Here is a 20108-nt window from a genome sequence, read left to right on the forward strand (position 1 = left end):
GGCAATGGGTGAAAGGAGACCAATATCAGGGGCAATGGGAGTGAGGAGACCAATACAGGGGGCAATGGGTGGGAGGAGACCAATATCAAGGGGCAATGGGAGCGAGGAGACCAATACAGGGGGAAATGGGTGGGAGGAGACCAATACAGGGCCAATGGGAGTGAGGAGACCAATACAGGGGGCAATGGGTGGGAGGAGACCAATATCAGAGCCAATGGGAGCGAGGAGACCAATACAGGGGGCAATGGGTGGGAGGAGACCAATATCAGGGCCAATGGGAGCGAGGAGCCCAATAAAGGGGCAATGGGAGCGAGGAGACCAATACAGGGGGCAATGGGTGGAAGGAGACCAATACAGGGGGCAATGGGTGGGAGGAGACCAATACAGGGGGCAATGGGTGGGAGGAGACCAATACAGGGGGCAATGGGAGCGAGGAGACCAATACAGGGGGCAATGGGTTGGAGGAGACCAATACAGGAGGCAATGGGTGGAAGGAGACCAATACAGGGGGAAATGGGTGTGAGGAGACCAATACAGAGGGCAATGGGAGCGAGGAGACCAATATCAGGGGCCACGGGTGGGAGGAGACCAATACAGGGGCAATGGGAGTGAGGAGACCAATACAGGGGGCAATGGGTGAGAGGAGACCAATATCAAGGGGCAATGGGAGCGAGGAGACCAATACACGGGGAAATGGGTGGGAGGAGACCAATACAGGGGCAATGGGAGTGAAGAGACCAATACAGGGAGCAATGGGAGCGAGGAGCCCAATACAGGGGGCAATGGGAGCGAGGAGACCAATACAGGGGGCAATGGGTGAGAGGAGACCAATACAGGGGGCAATGGGAGCGAGGAGACCAATACAGGGGGCAATGGGTGGGAGGAGACCAATACAGGGGCAATGGGAGCGAGGAGACCAATACAGGGGGCAATGGGAGCGAGAAGACAAAACGGTGGGAAATGTGGGAGGAGACCAATACAGGGGGCAATGGGTGGGAGGAAACCAATATAGGGGGCAATGGGAGCGAAGAGACCAATACAGGGGGCAATGGGTGGGAGGAGACCAATACAGGAGGCAATGGGTGAAAGGAGACCAATATCAGGGGCAATGGGAGTGAGGAGACCAATACAGGGGGCAATGGGTGGGAGGAGACCAATATCAGGGCCAATGGGAGCGAGGAGCCCAATACAGGGGCAATGGGAGCGAGGAGACCAATACAGGGGGCAATGGGTGGGAGGAGACCAATACAGGGGGCAATGGGTGGGAGGAGACCAATACAGGGGGCAATGGGTGGGAGGAGACCAATACAGGGGGTAATGGGAGCGAGCAGACCAATACAGGGTGCAATGGGTGGGAGGAGACCAATACAGGAGGCAATGGGTGGAAGGAGACCAATACAGGGGGCAATGGGTGGGAGGAGACCAATACAGGGGGCAATGGGAGTGAGGAGACCAATACAGGGGGCAATGGAAGCGAGGAGACCAATACATGGGGCAATGGGTGGGAGGAGACCAATACAGGGGCAATGGGAGTGAGGAGACCAATACAGGGGGCAATGGGAGCGAGGAGACCAATACAGGGGCAATGGGAGTGAGGAGACCAATACAGGGGGCAATGGGAGTGAGGAGACCAATACTGAGGCAAAGGGAGCGAGGAGACCAATACAGGAGGCAATGGGACTGAGGAGACCAATACAGGGGGCAATGGGTGGGAGGAGACCAATACAGGGGGCAATGGGTGGGAGAAGATAAATACAGAGGCAATGGGAGCGAGTAGACCAATATAGGGGGCAATGGGAGCGAGGAGACCAATACAGGGGGCAATGGGAGTGAGGAGACCAATACAGGGGGCAATGGGTGGGAGAAGATAAATCCAGAGGCAATGTGAGCGAGGAGACCAATACAGGGGGCAATGGGAGCAAAGTGACCAATACAGGGGGCAATTGGTGGGAGGAGACCAATACAGGGGCAATGGGAGCGAGGAGACCAATACAGGGGGAAATGTGGAGCGAGGACGCCAATACAGGAGGCAATGGGTGGATGGAGATCAATATCAGGGCAAATGGGAGCAAGGAGCCCAATACAGGGGGCAATGGGTGGGAGGAGACCAATACAGGGGGCAATGGGAGCAAGGAGACCAATACAGGGGGCAATGGGTGGGAGGAGACCAATACAAGGGGCAATGGGAGCAAGGAGACCAATATCAGGGGCAATGTGTTGGAGGAGACCCATACAGGGGCAATGGGAGTGAGGAGACCAATACTGAGGCAATGGGAGCGAGGAGACCAATACAGGAGGCAATGGGTGGGAGGAGACCAATACAGGGGGCAATGGGTGGGAGGAGACCAATACAGGGGGCAATGGGAGCGAGGAGATCAATACAGGGGGCAATGGGAGCGAGGAGACCAATACAGGGGGAAATGTGGAGCGAGGACGCCAATACAGGGGGCAATGGGAGCGAGGAGGCCAAAACGGTGGGGAATGTGGGAGGAGACCAATACAGGGGGCAATGGGTGGGAGGAAACCAATATAGGGGGCAATGGGAGCGAGGAGACCAATACAGGGGGCAATGGGAGCGAGGAGACCAATACAGGGGGCAATGGGTGGGAGTAGACCAATACAGGAGGCAATGGGTGGAAGGAGACCAATATCAGGGGCAATGGGAGTGAGGAGACCAATACAGGGGGCAATGGGTGGGAGGAGACCAATATCAGGGCCAATGGGAGTGAGGAGACCAATAAAGGGGGCAATGGGTGGGAGGAGACCAATACAGGGGGCAATGGGTGGGAGGAGACCAATATCAGAGCCAATGGGAGCGAGGAGACCAAAACAGGGGGCAATGGGACTGAGGAGACCAATACAGGGGGCAATGGGTGGGAGGAGACCAATACAGGGGGCAATGGGTGGGAGAAGATAAATACAGAGGCAATGGGAGCGAGTAGACCAATACAGGGGGCAATGGGAGCGAGGAGACCAATACAGGGGGCAATGGGAGCAAGGAGACCAATACAGGGGGCAATGGGTGGGAGGAGACCAATATCAGAGCCAATGGGAGCGAGGAGACCAAAACAGGGGGCAATGGGTGGGAGGAGACCAATACAAGGGGCAATGGGAGCAAGGAGACCAATATCAGGGGCAATGTGTTGGAGGAGACCCATACAGGGGCAATGGGAGTGAGGAGACCAATACTGAGGCAATGGGAGCGAGGAGACCAATACAGGAGGCAATGGGTTGGAGGAGACCAATACAGGGGGCAATGGGTGGGAGGAGACCAATACAGGGGGCAATGGGAGCGAGGAGATCAATACAGGGGGCAATGGGAGCGAGGAGACCAATACAGGGGGAAATGTGGAGCGAGGACGCCAATACAGGGGGCAATGGGAGCGAGGAGGCCAAAACGGTGGGGAATGTGGGAGGAGACCAATACAGGGGGCAATGGGTGGGAGGAAACCAATATAGGGGGCAATGGGAGCGAGGAGACCAATACAGGGGGCAATGGGAGCGAGGAGACCAATACAGGGGGCAATGGGTGGGAGTAGACCAATACAGGAGGCAATGGGTGGAAGGAGACCAATATCAGGGGCAATGGGAGTGAGGAGACCAATACAGGGGGCAATGGGTGGGAGGAGACCAATATCAGGGCCAATGGGAGTGAGGAGACCAATAAAGGGGGCAATGGGTGGGAGGAGACCAATACAGGGGGCAATGGGTGGGAGGAGACCAATATCAGAGCCAATGGGAGCGAGGAGACCAAAACAGGGGGCAATGGGACTGAGGAGACCAATACAGGGGGCAATGGGTGGGAGGAGACCAATACAGGGGGCAATGGGTGGGAGAAGATAAATACAGAGGCAATGGGAGCGAGTAGACCAATACAGGGGGCAATGGGAGCGAGGAGACCAATACAGGGGGCAATGGGAGTGAGGAGACCAATACAGGGGGCAATGGGTGGGAGAAGATAAATCCAGAGGCAATGTGAGCGAGGAGACCAATACAGGGGGCAATGGGAGCAAAGTGACCAATACAGGGGGCAATTGGTGGGAGGAGACCAATACAGGGGCAATGGGAGCGAGGAGACCAATACAGGGGGAAATGTGGAGTGAGGACGCCAATACAGGAGGCAATGGGTGGATGGAGATCAATATCAGGGCAAATGGGAGCAAGGAGCCCAATACAGGGGGCAATGGGTGGGAGGAGACCAATACAGGGGGCAATGGGAGCAAGGAGACCAATACAGGGGGCAATGGGTGGGAGGAGACCAATACAAGGGGCAATGGTTGCAAGGAGACCAATATCAGGGGCAATGTGTTGGAGGAGACCCATACAGGGGCAATGGGAGTGAGGAGACCAATACTGAGGCAATGGGAGCGAGGAGACCAATACAGGAGGCAATGGGTGGGAGGAGACCAATACAGGGGGCAATGGGTGGGAGGAGACCAATACAGGGGGCAATGGGAGCGAGGAGATCAATACAGGGGGCAATGGGAGCGAGGAGACCAATACAGGGGGAAATGTGGAGCGAGGACGCCAATACAGGGGGCAATGGGAGCGAGGAGGCCAAAACGGTGGGGAATGTGGGAGGAGACCAATACAGGGGGCAATGGGTGGGAGGAAACCAATATAGGGGGCAATGGGAGCGAGGAGACCAATACAGGGGGCAATGGGAGCGAGGAGACCAATACAGGGGGCAATGGGTGGGAGTAGACCAATACAGGAGGCAATGGGTGGAAGGAGACCAATATCAGGGGCAATGGGAGTGAGGTGACCAATACAGGGGGCAATGGGTGGGAGGAGACCAATATCAGGGCCAATGGGAGTGAGGAGACCAATAAACGGGGCAATGGGTGGGAGGAGACCAATACAGGGGGCAATGGGTGGGAGGAGACCAATATCAGAGCCAATGGGAGCGAGGAGACCAAAACAGGGGGCAATGGGTGGGAGGAGGCCAATATCAGGGCCAATGGGAGCGAGGAGCCCAATACAGGGGCAATGGGAGCGAGGAGACCAATTCAGGGGGCAATGGGTGGGAGGAGACCAATACAGGGGGCAATGGGTGGGAGGAGACCAATACAGGGGGCAATGGGTGGGAGGAGACCAATACAGGGGGTAATGGGAGCGAGGAGACCAATACAGGGTGCAATGGGTGGGAGGACACCAATACAGGAGGCAATGGGTGGAAGGAGACCAATACAGGGGGCAATGGGTGGGAGGAGACCAATACAGGGGGCAATGGGAGTGAGGAGACCAATACAGGGGGCAATGGAAGCGAGGAGACCAATACATGGGGCAATGGGTGGGAGGAGACCAATACAGGGGGCAATGGGAGCGAGGAGACCAATACAGGGGGCAATGAGTGGGAGAAGACCAATACCGAGGCAGTGGGAGCGATGAGACCAATACAGGAGGCAATGGGTGGGAGGAGACCAATACAGGGGCAATGGGAGTGAGGAGACCAATACAGGGGGCAATGGGAGCGAGGAGACCAATAAAGGAGGCAATGAGAGTGAGGAGACCAATACAGGGGGCAATGGGAGTGAGGAGACCAATAAAGGGGGCAATGAGAGTGAGGAGACCAATACAGGGGGCAATGGGAGTGAGGAGACCAATACTGAGGCAAAGGGAGCGAGGAGACCAATACAGGAGGCAATGGGAGCGAGGAGACCAATACAGGGGGCAATGGGTGGGAGGAGACCAATACAGGGGGCAATGGGTGGGAGGAGACCAATACAGGGGGCAGTGGGACTGAGGAGACCAATACTGAGGCAATGGGAGCGAGGAGACCAATACAGGAGGCAATGGGTGGGAGGAGACCAATACAGGGGGCAATGGGTGAGAGGAGACCAATACAGGGGGCAATGGGAGTGAGGAGATCAATACAGGGGGCAATGGGAGCGAGGAGACCAATACAGGGGGCAATGGGAGCGAGGAGACCAATACAGGGGGCAATGGGAGCGAGGAGACTAATACAGGGGGCAATGGGAGCGAGGAGACCAATACTGGGGGCAATGGGTGGGAGAAAATAAATACAGAGGCAATGTGAGCGAGGAGACCAATACAGGGGGCAATGGGAGGGAGGAGACCAATACAGGAGGCAATGGGTGGATGGAGATCAATATCAGGGCAAATGGGAGCAAGGAGCCCAATACAGGGGGCAATGGGTGGGAGGAGACCAATACAGGGGGCAATGGGAGCAAGGAGACCAATACAGGGGGCAATAGGTGGGAGGAGACCAATACAAGGGGCAATGGGAGCAAGGAGACCAATATCAGGGGCAATGTGTGGGAGGAGACCCATACAGGGGCAATGGGAGTGAGGAGACCAATACTGAGGCAATGGGAGCGAGGAGACAAATACAGGAGGCAATGGGTGGGAGGAGACCAATACAGGGGGCAATGGGTGGGAGGAGACCAATACAGGGGGCAATGGGAGTGAGGAGATCAATACAGGGGGCAATGGGAGCGAGGAGACCAATACAGGGGGCAATGGGAGTGAGGAGACCAATACTGAGGCAAAGGTAGCGAGGAGACCAATACAGGAGGCAATGGGAGCGAGGAGACCAATACAGGGGGCAATGGGTGGGAGGAGACCAATACAGGGGGCAATGGGTGGGAGGAGACCAATACAGGGGCAATGGGAGGGAGGAGACCAATACAGGGGCAATGGGAGAGAGAAGCCCCATACAGGGGGCAATGGGAGGGAGGAGACCAATACAGGGGGCAATGGGTGGGAGGAGACCAATACAGGGGGCAATGGGAGTGAGGAGACCAATACAGGGGGCAATGGAAGCGAGGAGACCAATACATGGGGCAATGGGTGGGAGGAGACCAATACAGGGGGCAATGGGAGCGAGGAGACCAATACAGGGGGCAATGGGTGGGAGGAGACCAATACAGGGGGCAATGGGTGGGAGGAGACCAATACAGGGGGCAATGGGTGGGAGGAGACCAATACAGGGGGTAATGGGAGCGAGGAGACCAATACAGGGTGCAATGGGTGGGAGGACACCAATACAGGAGGCAATGGGTGGAAGGAGACCAATACAGGGGGCAATGGGTGGGAGGAGACCAATACAGGGGGCAATGGGAGGGAGGAGACCAATACAGGGGGCAATGGGAGCGAGGAGATCAATACAGGGGGCAATGGGAGCGAGGAGATCAATACAGGGGGCAATGGGAGCGAGGAGACCAATACAGGGGGCAATGGGAGCGAGGAGACCAATACAGGGGGCAATGGGAGCGAGGAGACCAATACAGGGGGCAATGGGAGCGAGGAGACCAATACTGGGGGCAATGGGTGGGAGAAAATAAATACAGAGGCAATGTGAGCGAGGAGACCAATACAGGGGGCAATGGGAGGGAGGAGACCAATACAGGAGGCAATGGGTGGATGGAGATCAATATCAGGGCAAATGGGAGCAAGGAGCCCAATACAGGGGGCAATGGGTGGGAGGAGACCAATACAGGGGGCAATGGGAGCAAGGAGACCAATACAGGGGGCAATGGGTGGGAGGAGACCAATACAAGGGGCAATGGGAGCAAGGAGACCAATATCAGGGGCAATGTGTGGGAGGAGACCCATACAGGGGCAATGGGAGTGAGGAGACCAATACTGAGGCAATGGGAGCGAGGAGACCAATACAGGAGGCAATGGGTGGGAGGAGACCAATACAGGGGGCAATGGGTGGGAGGAGACCAATACAGGGGGCAATGGGAGCGAGGAGATCAATACAGGGGGCAATGGGAGCGAGGAGACCAATACAGGGGGCAATGGGAGTGAGGAGACCAATACTGAGGCAAAGGTAGCGAGGAGACCAATACAGGAGGCAATGGGAGCGAGGAGACCAATACAGGGGGCAATGGGTGGGAGGAGACCAATACAGGGGGCAATGGGTGGGAGGAGACCAATACAGGGGCAATGGGAGGGAGGAGACCAATACAGGGGCAATGGGAGAGAGGAGCCCCATACAGGGGGCAATGGGAGGGAGGAGACCAATACAATGTGGAATGGGAGGGAGGAGACCAATACAGGGGGCAATGGGAGGGAGGAGACCAATACAGGGGCAATGGGAGTGAGGAGACCACTACAGGGGGCAATGGGAGCGAGGAGACCAATACAGGGGCAATGGGAGCGAGGAGACCAATACAGGGGGCAATGGGAGGGAGGAGACCAATACAGGGGCAATGGGAGAGAGGAGCCCCATACAGGGGGCAATGGGAGGGAGGAGACCAATACAGTGTGGAATGGGAGTGAGGTGACCAATACAGGGGGCAATGGGTGGGAGGAGACCAATATCAGGGCCAATGGGAGTGAGGAGACCAATAAACGGGGCAATGGGTGGGAGGAGACCAATACAGGGGGCAATGGGTGGGAGGAGACCAATATCAGAGCCAATGGGAGCGAGGAGACCAAAACAGGGGGCAATGGGTGGGAGGAGGCCAATATCAGGGCCAATGGGAGCGAGGAGCCCAATACAGGGGCAATGGGAGCGAGGAGACCAATTCAGGGGGCAATGGGTGGGAGGAGACCAATACAGGGGGCAATGGGTGGGAGGAGACCAATACAGGGGGCAATGGGTGGGAGGAGACCAATACAGGGGGTAATGGGAGCGAGGAGACCAATACAGGGTGCAATGGGTGGGAGGACACCAATACAGGAGGCAATGGGTGGAAGGAGACCAATACAGGGGCCAATGGGTGGGAGGAGACCAATACAGGGGGCAATGGGAGTGAGGAGACCAATACAGGGGGCAATGGAAGCGAGGAGACCAATACATGGGGCAATGGGTGGGAGGAGACCAATACAGGGGGCAATGGGAGCGAGGAGACCAATACAGGGGGCAATGAGTGGGAGAAGACCAATACCGAGGCAGTGGGAGCGATGAGACCAATACAGGAGGCAATGGGTGGGAGGAGACCAATACAGGGGCAATGGGAGTGAGGAGACCAATACAGGGGGCAATGGGAGCGAGGAGACCAATAAAGGAGGCAATGAGAGTGAGGAGACCAATACAGGGGGCAATGGGAGTGAGGAGACCAATAAAGGGGGCAATGAGAGTGAGGAGACCAATACAGGGGGCAATGGGAGTGAGGAGACCAATACTGAGGCAAAGGGAGCGAGGAGACCAATACAGGAGGCAATGGGAGCGAGGAGACCAATACAGGGGGCAATGGGTGGGAGGAGACCAATACAGGGGGCAATGGGTGGGAGGAGACCAATACAGGGGGCAGTGGGACTGAGGAGACCAATACTGAGGCAATGGGAGCGAGGAGACCAATACAGGAGGCAATGGGTGGGAGGAGACCAATACAGGGGGCAATGGGTGAGAGGAGACCAATACAGGGGGCAATGGGAGCGAGGAGATCAATACAGGGGGCAATGGGAGCGAGGAGACCAATACAGGGGGCAATGGGAGCGAGGAGACCAATACAGGGGGCAATGGGAGCGAGGAGACCAATACAGGGGGCAATGGGAGCGAGGAGACCAATACTGGGGGCAATGGGTGGGAGAAAATAAATACAGAGGCAATGTGAGCGAGGAGACCAATACAGGGGGCAATGGGAGGGAGGAGACCAATACAGGAGGCAATGGGTGGATGGAGATCAATATCAGGGCAAATGGGAGCAAGGAGCCCAATACAGGGGGCAATGGGTGGGAGGAGACCAATACAGGGGGCAATGGGAGCAAGGAGACCAATACAGGGGGCAATGGGTGGGAGGAGACCAATACAAGGGGCAATGGGAGCAAGGAGACCAATATCAGGGGCAATGTGTGGGAGGAGACCCATACAGGGGCAATGGGAGTGAGGAGACCAATACTGAGGCAATGGGAGCGAGGAGACAAATACAGGAGGCAATGGGTGGGAGGAGACCAATACAGGGGGCAATGGGTGGGAGGAGACCAATACAGGGGGCAATGGGAGCGAGGAGATCAATACAGGGGGCAATGGGAGCGAGGAGACCAATACAGGGGGCAATGGGAGTGAGGAGACCAATACTGAGGCAAAGGTAGCGAGGAGACCAATACAGGAGGCAATGGGAGCGAGGAGACCAATACAGGGGGCAATGGGTGGGAGGAGACCAATACAGGGGGCAATGGGTGGGAGGAGACCAATACAGGGGCAATGGGAGGGAGGAGACCAATACAGGGGCAATGGGAGAGAGGAGCCCCATACAGGGGGCAATGGGAGGGAGGAGACCAATACAGGGGGCAATGGGTGGGAGGAGACCAATACAGGGGGCAATGGGAGTGAGGAGACCAATACAGGGGGCAATGGAAGCGAGGAGACCAATACATGGGGCAATGGGTGGGAGGAGACCAATACAGGGGGCAATGGGAGCGAGGAGACCAATACAGGGGGCAATGGGTGGGAGGAGACCAATACAGGGGGCAATGGGTGGGAGGAGACCAATACAGGGGGCAATGGGTGGGAGGAGACCAATACAGGGGGTAATGGGAGCGAGGAGACCAATACAGGGTGCAATGGGTGGGAGGACACCAATACAGGAGGCAATGGGTGGAAGGAGACCAATACAGGGGGCAATGGGTGGGAGGAGACCAATACAGGGGGCAATGGGAGGGAGGAGACCAATACAGGGGGCAATGGGAGCGAGGAGATCAATACAGGGGGCAATGGGAGCGAGGAGATCAATACAGGGGGCAATGGGAGCGAGGAGACCAATACAGGGGGCAATGGGAGCGAGGAGACCAATACAGGGGGCAATGGGAGCGAGGAGACCAATACAGGGGGCAATGGGAGCGAGGAGACCAATACTGGGGGCAATGGGTGGGAGAAAATAAATACAGAGGCAATGTGAGCGAGGAGACCAATACAGGGGGCAATGGGAGGGAGGAGACCAATACAGGAGGCAATGGGTGGATGGAGATCAATATCAGGGCAAATGGGAGCAAGGAGCCCAATACAGGGGGCAATGGGTGGGAGGAGACCAATACAGGGGGCAATGGGAGCAAGGAGACCAATACAGGGGGCAATGGGTGGGAGGAGACCAATACAAGGGGCAATGGGAGCAAGGAGACCAATATCAGGGGCAATGTGTGGGAGGAGACCCATACAGGGGCAATGGGAGTGAGGAGACCAATACTGAGGCAATGGGAGCGAGGAGACCAATACAGGAGGCAATGGGTGGGAGGAGACCAATACAGGGGGCAATGGGTGGGAGGAGACCAATACAGGGGGCAATGGGAGCGAGGAGATCAATACAGGGGGCAATGGGAGCGAGGAGACCAATACAGGGGGCAATGGGAGTGAGGAGACCAATGCTGAGGCAAAGGTAGCGAGGAGACCAATACAGGAGGCAATGGGAGCGAGGAGACCAATACAGGGGGCAATGGGTGGGAGGAGACCAATACAGGGGGCAATGGGTGGGAGGAGACCAATACAGGGGCAATGGGAGGGAGGAGACCAATACAGGGGCAATGGGAGAGAGGAGCCCCATACAGGGGGCAATGGGAGGGAGGAGACCAATACAGTGTGGAATGGGAGGGAGGAGACCAATACAGGGGGCAATGGGAGGGAGGAGACCAATACAGGGGCAATGGGAGTGAGGAGACCAATACAGGGGGCAATGGGAGCGAGGAGACCAATACAGGGGCAATGGGAGCGAGGAGACCAATACAGGGGGCAATGGGAGCGAGGAGACCAATACAGGGGGCAATGGGAGCGAGGAGACCAATACAGGGGGCAATGGGTGGGAGGAGACCAATACAGGGGGCAATGGGAGGGAGGAGACCAATACAGGGGCAATGGGAGTGAGGAGACCAATACAGGGGGCAATGGGAGCAAGGAGCCCAATACAGGGGGCAATGGGTGGGAGGAGACCAATACAGAGGCAATGGGAGCGAGGAGACCAATACAGGGGGCAATAGGTGGGAGGGGACCAATACAGAGGCAATGGGAGTGAGGAGACCAATACAGGGGGCAATTGGGATTGAGGAGACCAATACAGGGGCAATGGGTGGTAGGAGACCAATACATGGGCAATGGGTGGGAGGAGACCAATATCAGGGAGCATAGTTAGGAGGAGACCAATAGCGCCAAAGATTGAGATGGACCTTGCGGATCATAAGGTCATTGGTACAGCTGTGGTGGCCAAGAGGACCACAGCGGGTGAGAGACCCGCTCACTCTGCACTGGCTGGGGATGGAGCCTGGTCGTTTCCTGCTCTGTGTGTGGGGCTCAGTCCCACACCGGGTGAGAGACCCGCTGACTCCGGACAGGCCGGGGATGCAGTCTGGTCGTTTCCTGTTCTGTTGTTTGAACGTTAATCACCTGTAACTCTGTCTCTTCCTTTTAGGATGAAAATATCATGAGATCCTTGCAGCTCTTTGAAAACGTCATGTAGCTGTTGCCGATTAAGAAAATGCTGCAGGACTCCCAGATTGCGTGATTTTAATGGCACAGTTCGACACAGGGGCTACATCTGGACCTCCCCCTCCACTGGTGCATGCTTCCTGCTGGGGGTGGGGGGGGTGGGGGCGTGACTTCTAACCCAAAAGGGATTCCTGCACAACGATTTTCTACAACAGAAGGCCCATGAACTTGCAAAGAACTTTTCAAGACCCATGTTTGATTTTGTAAAGCATGCTGCATTGTGGAGGTGGGTGAATGGGGACCTGCCAATGATCAGAGATCACTTACACAGCTGGTGTGTGAGAGTCTTATCCTGACTGCTTCAGCAATGTCAGGACAAGCACAGGGCCAGTCCTCACTGCCTTCTCTTCCTCTCTCTCTTCCTCTCTCCTTTTCCCTGTTTCTTTCTCCTTCCTATTCCCATCATTTCTCTCCTTCCCCTCATTTCTCTATCTCTTTTCGCACATTTCTCAGTGGTTTTCCCTTGTTTCCCGCTCTTTCTCCTCATTTATCTCTCTCTTCCCATTATTTCTTTGTATCCCTTTTCTCCTCGTTGTTTTCACATTCTTTGTGCTTCTCATTTTTCTCTCTCTCTTTTGTTTGCTCTTCTCTCCCTCCTTGTTTCTCTCACTCCTTTTACCGTTCATTTTTCTCTTTCCTCCTTTTCCCCCTCATTCTTTTCTCGCTCTCTCTCTCTCTCTCTCTTGCCTATCTTTCTGCCTTGGTGCCTCATATCTCCCTCTCTGTCTTTCCCTTCCCTTTTTCAGCCTGTCCTCCACCAGCTCACTGCCCACCATCCCACAAGGAACATTCCTTCCTATTAAATATATCGTGACCTAACAGGCTCGACGGTTTAAATGTTTTACTTTTCCATATCCGTGGGCCTGTATTAGTTGCTTGGCATTTTTAGAAGTCCACTTTCTCAAAGCTGATATGGAGCAATGTGAGAAATGCAATTGTACGTTATTTTATTTGCATACATGCCCCATAGCACCATGAGCTCAGACTTGCACCATCTCCCACCGCTGTGCTATTTAGCTGAACAGACAAGAAGCCAAATGAGTTCTGTGATGTCATTAGTTGCCAGTATATGTATCATTACATTAATAAATTCTTGGAACCTTTATTGGAGATAACAAACCCTGGAGAAATGATCCTTTGGTCAAAGGGACTTTACTTGTCATCATTTTACAGACGGAGATACGAACAGCGGCAGACATGTGAAGACCGCCTGGTCCATCCAGCCCGTGCCACATAATTGCAACACCTTGTCTCTCACCGTAGACACACTCCCCGAAACTGTCTGATCTCCGCGAGAGGTGAACAAACAGTTAGAAACGCAGGCCAACTTTGTGCGGGAGGAAATAGAATAAATTCCTCTCTGACCCCCTTAGGTGATCAGAACATGAATTCCCTACACTACGTACCTTTTATAATAAGTCATCTCCGCCCCAGCCACAAACACGACCAGCTCTCGTTTGAAGGAGTTCAGTGAAGTTTGAGGTGTTTGAGGCAGGTGGAATCCAATTTGAAATGATTAGCTGCTGACACCGAGTTTAGGATTTTAGTCTTCTCTAACTCAGGCAGTCTCTGAGTTGAGGATGACTTGCTTCTCAGGTGACTGATGAGACCAATTCAGGATCTCCAGTCTCTGTCACAGGTGGGGCAGACGGTGGTTTCAGGGTCGGGTGGGTGGGGTGTTTGGGTTGCCGTGCGCTCCTTCCGCTGTTTGTACTTGGCTTCCGCATGCTCCCGGCAAAGAGACGCAAAGTGTTCCGGCGCCTTCCCAGATGCTCCTCCTCCTTCAGGAATCTAATATTCCAGTGAGCACTGACCACGTGTGACTGTTCATGAGGCATCGAGGAGTGCTTTGTCCACTTACAATTATGAACAGAATCGCAAGCACCCACTGCCTCTTCCTACTCACGACCTCTAACCATTGCCAATCCCACTGAGCCGGACTCGCAGACTGCACTCACTGATTTGCTCTCAATCTGCGGTGGCTGGCCAATCGTCTCCCAGTTCAACAAGGGTCTGCTGAACACTTTACTCATTTCACTTCTGGCCAACAGTACATTAAAAGCAAATGTTACATTAAATTTGTGATTATTTTCCAGTAGTCAGTCAGTTGTTTAGCCTCACTGAGCCAATGCCCAGAAGATGGCCCTGGAGCTATTCTGGGCGTGAGCAGGAGGGGAGGCTTTCCAATAAACTGCTGACCTTCAAGGAAAAGGGAAAAATCATTGCTCCTGGTCCTGATCACCGCTCTCAATCCCCACTCTTTCTCCTGCTGTTTCTCCCTCTCCCTCTCCCACTCCCTCTCCTACTCCCACTCCCACTCTCACTCCCTCTACCTCTACCTCTCACTCTCACTCTTCCTCGCTCTCTCGCCCGCTCCCACTTCCACTCCCACACCCTCTCCCACTCGCTCTCCCTCTCACACCCACACTCCCTCACTCCCTCTCCCCCTCCCTCTCATGCTATATCTCAATCTCACTCTCCCTCGATCTCTCTCACCCGCTCCCACTCCCACATTCTCTCCCTCTCCCACTCACTCTCCCTCTCCCACTCCCTCACTCCCTCTCCATCTTCCACTCCCTCTCCCACTCACTCTATATCACTCACACTCGCACTCTCCCTCCCTCTCCCTTTTCCACTCACTCTCTCACACACTCTACCTCGCCCTCTCCCTCTCCAACACCCTGTCCCTCTCACTCTGCCTTTCCCACTCCCACTCTCACACACTCACCCGCTCTCACTCCCTCTCCCACTCCCTCTCCCACGCACTCTCCTACTTCCACGCCCACTCCCTCCCCCACTCCCTCTCCCACACACACTCTCTCTTTCCCACTCCCACTCCCACACACTCTCCCTCTCCCACTTCCTCTCCCACTCTCATTCTCTCTCCCACTCACTCGCCTAATCACTCTCCATCTCCCACTGCCATTCCCTCTCCCATGCCCTCTTCCATTCCCTCTCCCACTCCCTCTCCCAAACACTCTCCCACTCCCACACACACTCCTTCTCCCTCACCCTCACCCACTCCCTCTCCCAATCCCTCTCCCACTCCGTGTCCCACTCTCCCACTCCGTGTCCCCCTCTCCCACTCCGTGTCCCCCTCTCCCACTCCCTCTCCCACTCCCTCTCCCACTCCCTCTCCCACTCCCTCTCTCTCTCTCACTCCCTCTCCCAAACACTCTCCCTCTCCCACTCCAACACACTCTCCTTCTCCCTCACCCTCACCCACTCCATCTCCCTCTCCCTCTCCCAATCCCTCTCCCACTCTGTGTCCCACTCTCCCACTCCCTCTCCCAATCCTTGTCCCACTCTGTGTCCCACTCCCTCTCCCACACCCACTCACTCTCCCTTTCCCTCTCCCTCTTCCTCTCTCACACACACACTCCCTCTCTCTCTCCCACTCTATTCCCTCTCCCACTCCCACACTCTCCCTCTCCCAATCCCTCTCCTTCTCCCTCACCCACTCCCTCTCCCACTCGCTCTCGCTCTCCCTCTCCCACTGCCTCTCACTCTCCCATTCACTCTCCCATTCACTCTCCCTCTCCCTCTCCCATTCACTCTCCCTCTCCCACTCACTCTCCCTCTCCCTCTCCCATTCCCTCTCCCATTCCCATTCCCTCTCCCACTTCCATTCCCTCTCCCACTCCCTCTCACTCACCCACTCCCTCTCCCCCTCACTCTCCCACTCACACTCCCTCTTCCTTTCCCACACACTCTCCCACTCCCTCTCCCTCTCCCACTCACTCTCCCTCTCCCACTCCCACTCACTCTCCCTCTCCCACACACTCTCCCTCTCCCACTCCTTCTCCCTCTCCCACTCCCAAACACTATCCCTCTCCCTCTTCCACTCCTGCACACCCCCTCTCCCAATCCCTCACCCACTCCCACGCGCTCTCCCACTCGCTCTCCCACGCACTCTCCCTCTCCCTCTCCCACTCCCATTCCCCCTCAAACTCCCATTCCCTCTCCCACTCCCAAATACGCTCCCTCTCTCTCTCCCACTCCCACACACTCTCCCTCTACCTCTCCCCCTCCCACTCCGTCTCCCACTCCCACTCACTCTGCCACTCACTCTCATTGTCCCTCTCCCACACACTCTCCCTCTCCCACTCCCTCTCCCACGCCTATTCCCTCTCCCTCTCCCACTCCCACTTCCATTCCTTCACCCACCCCCCTCTCCCAGGTCCCATTCCCACTTCCCCTTCCTCTCCCTCTCCCACTCCCTCTCTCTCTCCCACTCCCTCTCTCACTCACTCTCCCACTCCGTCTCCCACTCAATCTCCCACTCCCTCTCCCACTCTCCCTCTCCCACTCTCATCCCTCTCCCACTTCCTCTCCCACTCCTTCTCCCTCTCCCTCTCCCTCTCCCTCTCCCACACACTCACCCTCTCCCACTCCCATTCCCTCTCCCACTCCCATTCCCTCTCCCACTCCCAAATACGCTCCCACACATTCTCCCACGCCTATTCCCTCTCCCTCTCCCACTTCCATTCCCTCTCCCAGGTCCCATTCCCCCTCCCCTTCCTCTCCCTCTCCCACTCCCTCTCTCTCTCCCACTCCCTCTCTCTCTCCCACTCCCTCTCTCACTCACTCTCCCACTCACTCTCCCACTCTCCTTCTCCCACTCTCCCTCTCTCATCCCTCTCCCACTTTCTCTCCCACTCCTTCTCCCTCTCCCTCTCCCACACACTCTCCCTCTCCATCTCCCACTCCCATTCCCTCTCCCATTCCCTCTCCCATTCCCTCTCCCACTCCCACTCCCTCTCCCACGCCCCCTCCCTCTCCAAGTCCCATTCCCTCTCCCTCTCCCTCTCCCTCTCCCACTCCCCCTTCCTCTCCCACTCACACTACCACTCACTCTCCCACTCCCTCTCCCACTTGCTCCTCCAATTCTTCTCCCTCTCCCACTCCCTCTCCCTGCCCACTCCCTCTCTCCCTCTCCCACTCCCTCTCCCACTCCCTCTTCCACTCCCTCTCCCACTCACTCTCCCTCTCCCTCTCCCACTCCCATTCCCTCTCCCACTCTCACACACACTCCCTTTCCCATGCCCCCTCCCTCTCCAAGTCCCATTCCCTCTCCCTCTCCCTCTCCCTCTCCTACTCCCCCTTCCTCTCCCACTCACACTCCCATTCCATTTCCCACTGCCACTCCCACTCCCTCACCCATTCCCTCTCCCACTTGCTCCCCCAATCCTTCTCCCTCACCCACTCCCTCTCCCCGCCCACTCCCTCTCTCCCTCTCCCACTCCCTCTCCCACTCCCTCTTCCACTCCCTCTCCCACTCACTCTCCCACTCCCTCTCCCACTTGCTCCCCCAATCCTTCTCCCTCTCCCTGCCCACTCCCTCTCTCCCTCTCCCACTCCCTCTCCCACTCCCTCTTCCACTCCCTCTCCCACTCACTCTCCCACTCCCTCTCCCTGCCCTCTCCCACTCTCACACACTTTCCCTGTCCCACTCCCTCTCCCACTCACTCTCCCTCTCCCACTCCCTCTCCCACTCACTCTCCCTCTCCCACTCACTCTCCCTCTCCCAAACACTCTCCCTCTCCCAAACACTCTCCCTCTTCCACACACTCTCCCTCTCCTACTCCCACGGCTTCTGCCACTCCCTCACCCACTCCCTCGCCCACTCGCATTCCCTCTCCCACAAACTCTTCCTCTCCATCTCCAAATCCCTCTCCCACTCCCTCTCGCTCTCCACTCTCTCTCCATGTCCTACTCCCTCTCCCTCGCCCATTCGCACTCCCCCTCTCCCACTCTCATCCTCTCCCACTTCCTCTCCCACTTCCTCTCCCACTCCTTCTCCCTCTCCCTCACACTCTCCCTCTCCCTCTCCCACTCCCATTCCCTCTCCCACTCCCAAATACGCTCCCTCTCCCTCCCCCACACACTCTCCCTCTACCTCCCACTCCCACTCCCCCTCCCACTCCCACTCACTGCCACTCAATCCCACTCCCTCTCCCACTCCCAGTCCCTCTCCCACGCCCCCTCCCTCTCCAAGTCCATTCCCTCTCCCTCTCCCTCTCACATTATCCCTTCCTCTCCCACTCACACTCCCACTACATTTCCCACTCTCACTCCCACTCCCACTCCCTCACCCACTCCCTCTCCCACTTGTTCCCCCAATCCTTCTCCCTCTCCCACTCACTCTCCCACAACCTCTCCCTGCCCACTCCCTCTCTCCCTCTCATATCCCTCTCCCACTCCCTATCCCACTCCCACTCCCATTCCCTCTCCCTCTCACTCTCCCACTCTCACACACTCTCCCTTTCCCACTCCCTTTCCCACTCCCTCTCCCACTCACTCTCCCTCTCCCACTCCCTCTCCAACTCACTCTCCTTCTCCCAAACACTCTCCCTCTCCCAAACACTCTCCTTCTCCCACACACTCTCCCTCTCCTACTCCCACGGCCCCTGCCACTCCCTCTCCCACTCCCTCGCCCACTCGCATTCCCTCTCCCACAAACTCTTCCTCTCCATCTCCAAATCCCTCTCCCACGCCCCCTCCCTCTCCAAGTCCCATTCCCTTTCCCACTCACACTCCCAGTCCTTCTCCCTCTCCCACTCACTCTCCCACTCACTCTCCCACTCACTCTCCCTGCCCACTCCCTCTCTCCCTCTCCCATCCCTCTCCCACTCCCACTCCCTCTCCCTCTCCCTCTCCCACTCCCTCTCCCACTCCCTCTTTCACTCCCTCTCCCACTCGCTCTCCCTGCTCACTCCCTCTCACCCTCCCACTCCCACACACTCTCCCTTTCCCACTCCCTTTCCCACTCCCTTTCCCACTCACTTTCCCACTCTCTTTCCCAATCCCTCTCCCACTCACTCTCCCTCTCCCACTCCCTCTCCACTCTCACTCCCTCTCCCACTCACTCTCCCTCTCCCAAACACTCTCCCTCTCCCAAACACTCTCCCTCTCCCACACACTCTCTCTCTCCTACTCCCACGGCCTCTGCCACTCCATCTCCCACTCCCTCGCCCACTCGCATTCCCTCTCCCACAAACTCTTCCTCTCCATCTCCAAATCCCTCTCCCACTCCCTCTCGCTCTCCACTCTCTCTCCCTGTCCGACTCCCTCTCCCCCTCCCAATTCCACTCCCCCTCCCATTCCCACTCCCCCTCCCATTCCCACTCCCCCTCCCACTCCCACTCCTTCTCCCTCTCCCACTACCACTTCCAAAAACTCTCCCTCTCCCACTCCCCACACTTTCCCTCTCCCTCAACCACTCCCTCTCCAACTCCCTCTCCCACTCGCACTCACTTTCCCGCTCCCACACCCTCTCCATCTCCCTCACCCACTCCTCTCCCTCTCCCACTCCCTCTCCCTCTCCCTCTCCCTCTGCCACACCCTCACTCTCACCCACTCCCACTCCCTCACCCACTCCACTCCCCGCACTCTCCCTCTCCCCCTCCCAATCCCTCTCCCTCACCCACTCCCTCTCTCACTCCCTCTCTCACTCCCTCTCCCTCTCGAACTCATTCTCCCGCTCCCACTCCCTCTCCCTCTCGCACTCACTCTCCCTCTCGCTCTCTCCCACTCCCTCTCACTCTCCCACTCCCTCTCCCTGTCCGACACCCTCTCCCATTCCCACTCACTCTCCCACTCCCTCTCCCACTCACTCTCCCTCTCCCACTCACTCTCCCTCTCCCGCTCCCTGCCCACTCCCTCTCTCTCTCCCACTCCCATTCCCCCTCCCACTCCCACACACGCTCACTCTCCCACA

The 20108-nt window shown here is 56.8% G+C and overlaps 1 protein-coding gene across 2 annotated transcripts in view; it reads left to right on the forward strand.

Moving 5' to 3' along the window:
- The window catches only part of LOC139263097 (A-type potassium channel modulatory protein KCNIP1-like), a 550698-nt gene extending 537191 nt beyond the window's left edge, over window positions 1–13507 (forward strand). For both annotated transcript variants that reach the window (XM_070878641.1, XM_070878642.1), the window contains one exon: window positions 12312–13507. In XM_070878641.1, coding sequence (XP_070734742.1) covers window positions 12312–12359 — 48 coding nt within the window. In that variant the 3' untranslated portion in view covers window positions 12360–13507. The remainder of the gene's footprint in view (window positions 1–12311) is intronic.
- Window positions 13508–20108: the final 6601 nt, after the last annotated feature.

Source organism: Pristiophorus japonicus, chromosome 4, assembly GCF_044704955.1.
Source record: "Pristiophorus japonicus isolate sPriJap1 chromosome 4, sPriJap1.hap1, whole genome shotgun sequence".
Classification (NCBI taxonomy): Eukaryota; Metazoa; Chordata; class Chondrichthyes; family Pristiophoridae; genus Pristiophorus; species Pristiophorus japonicus.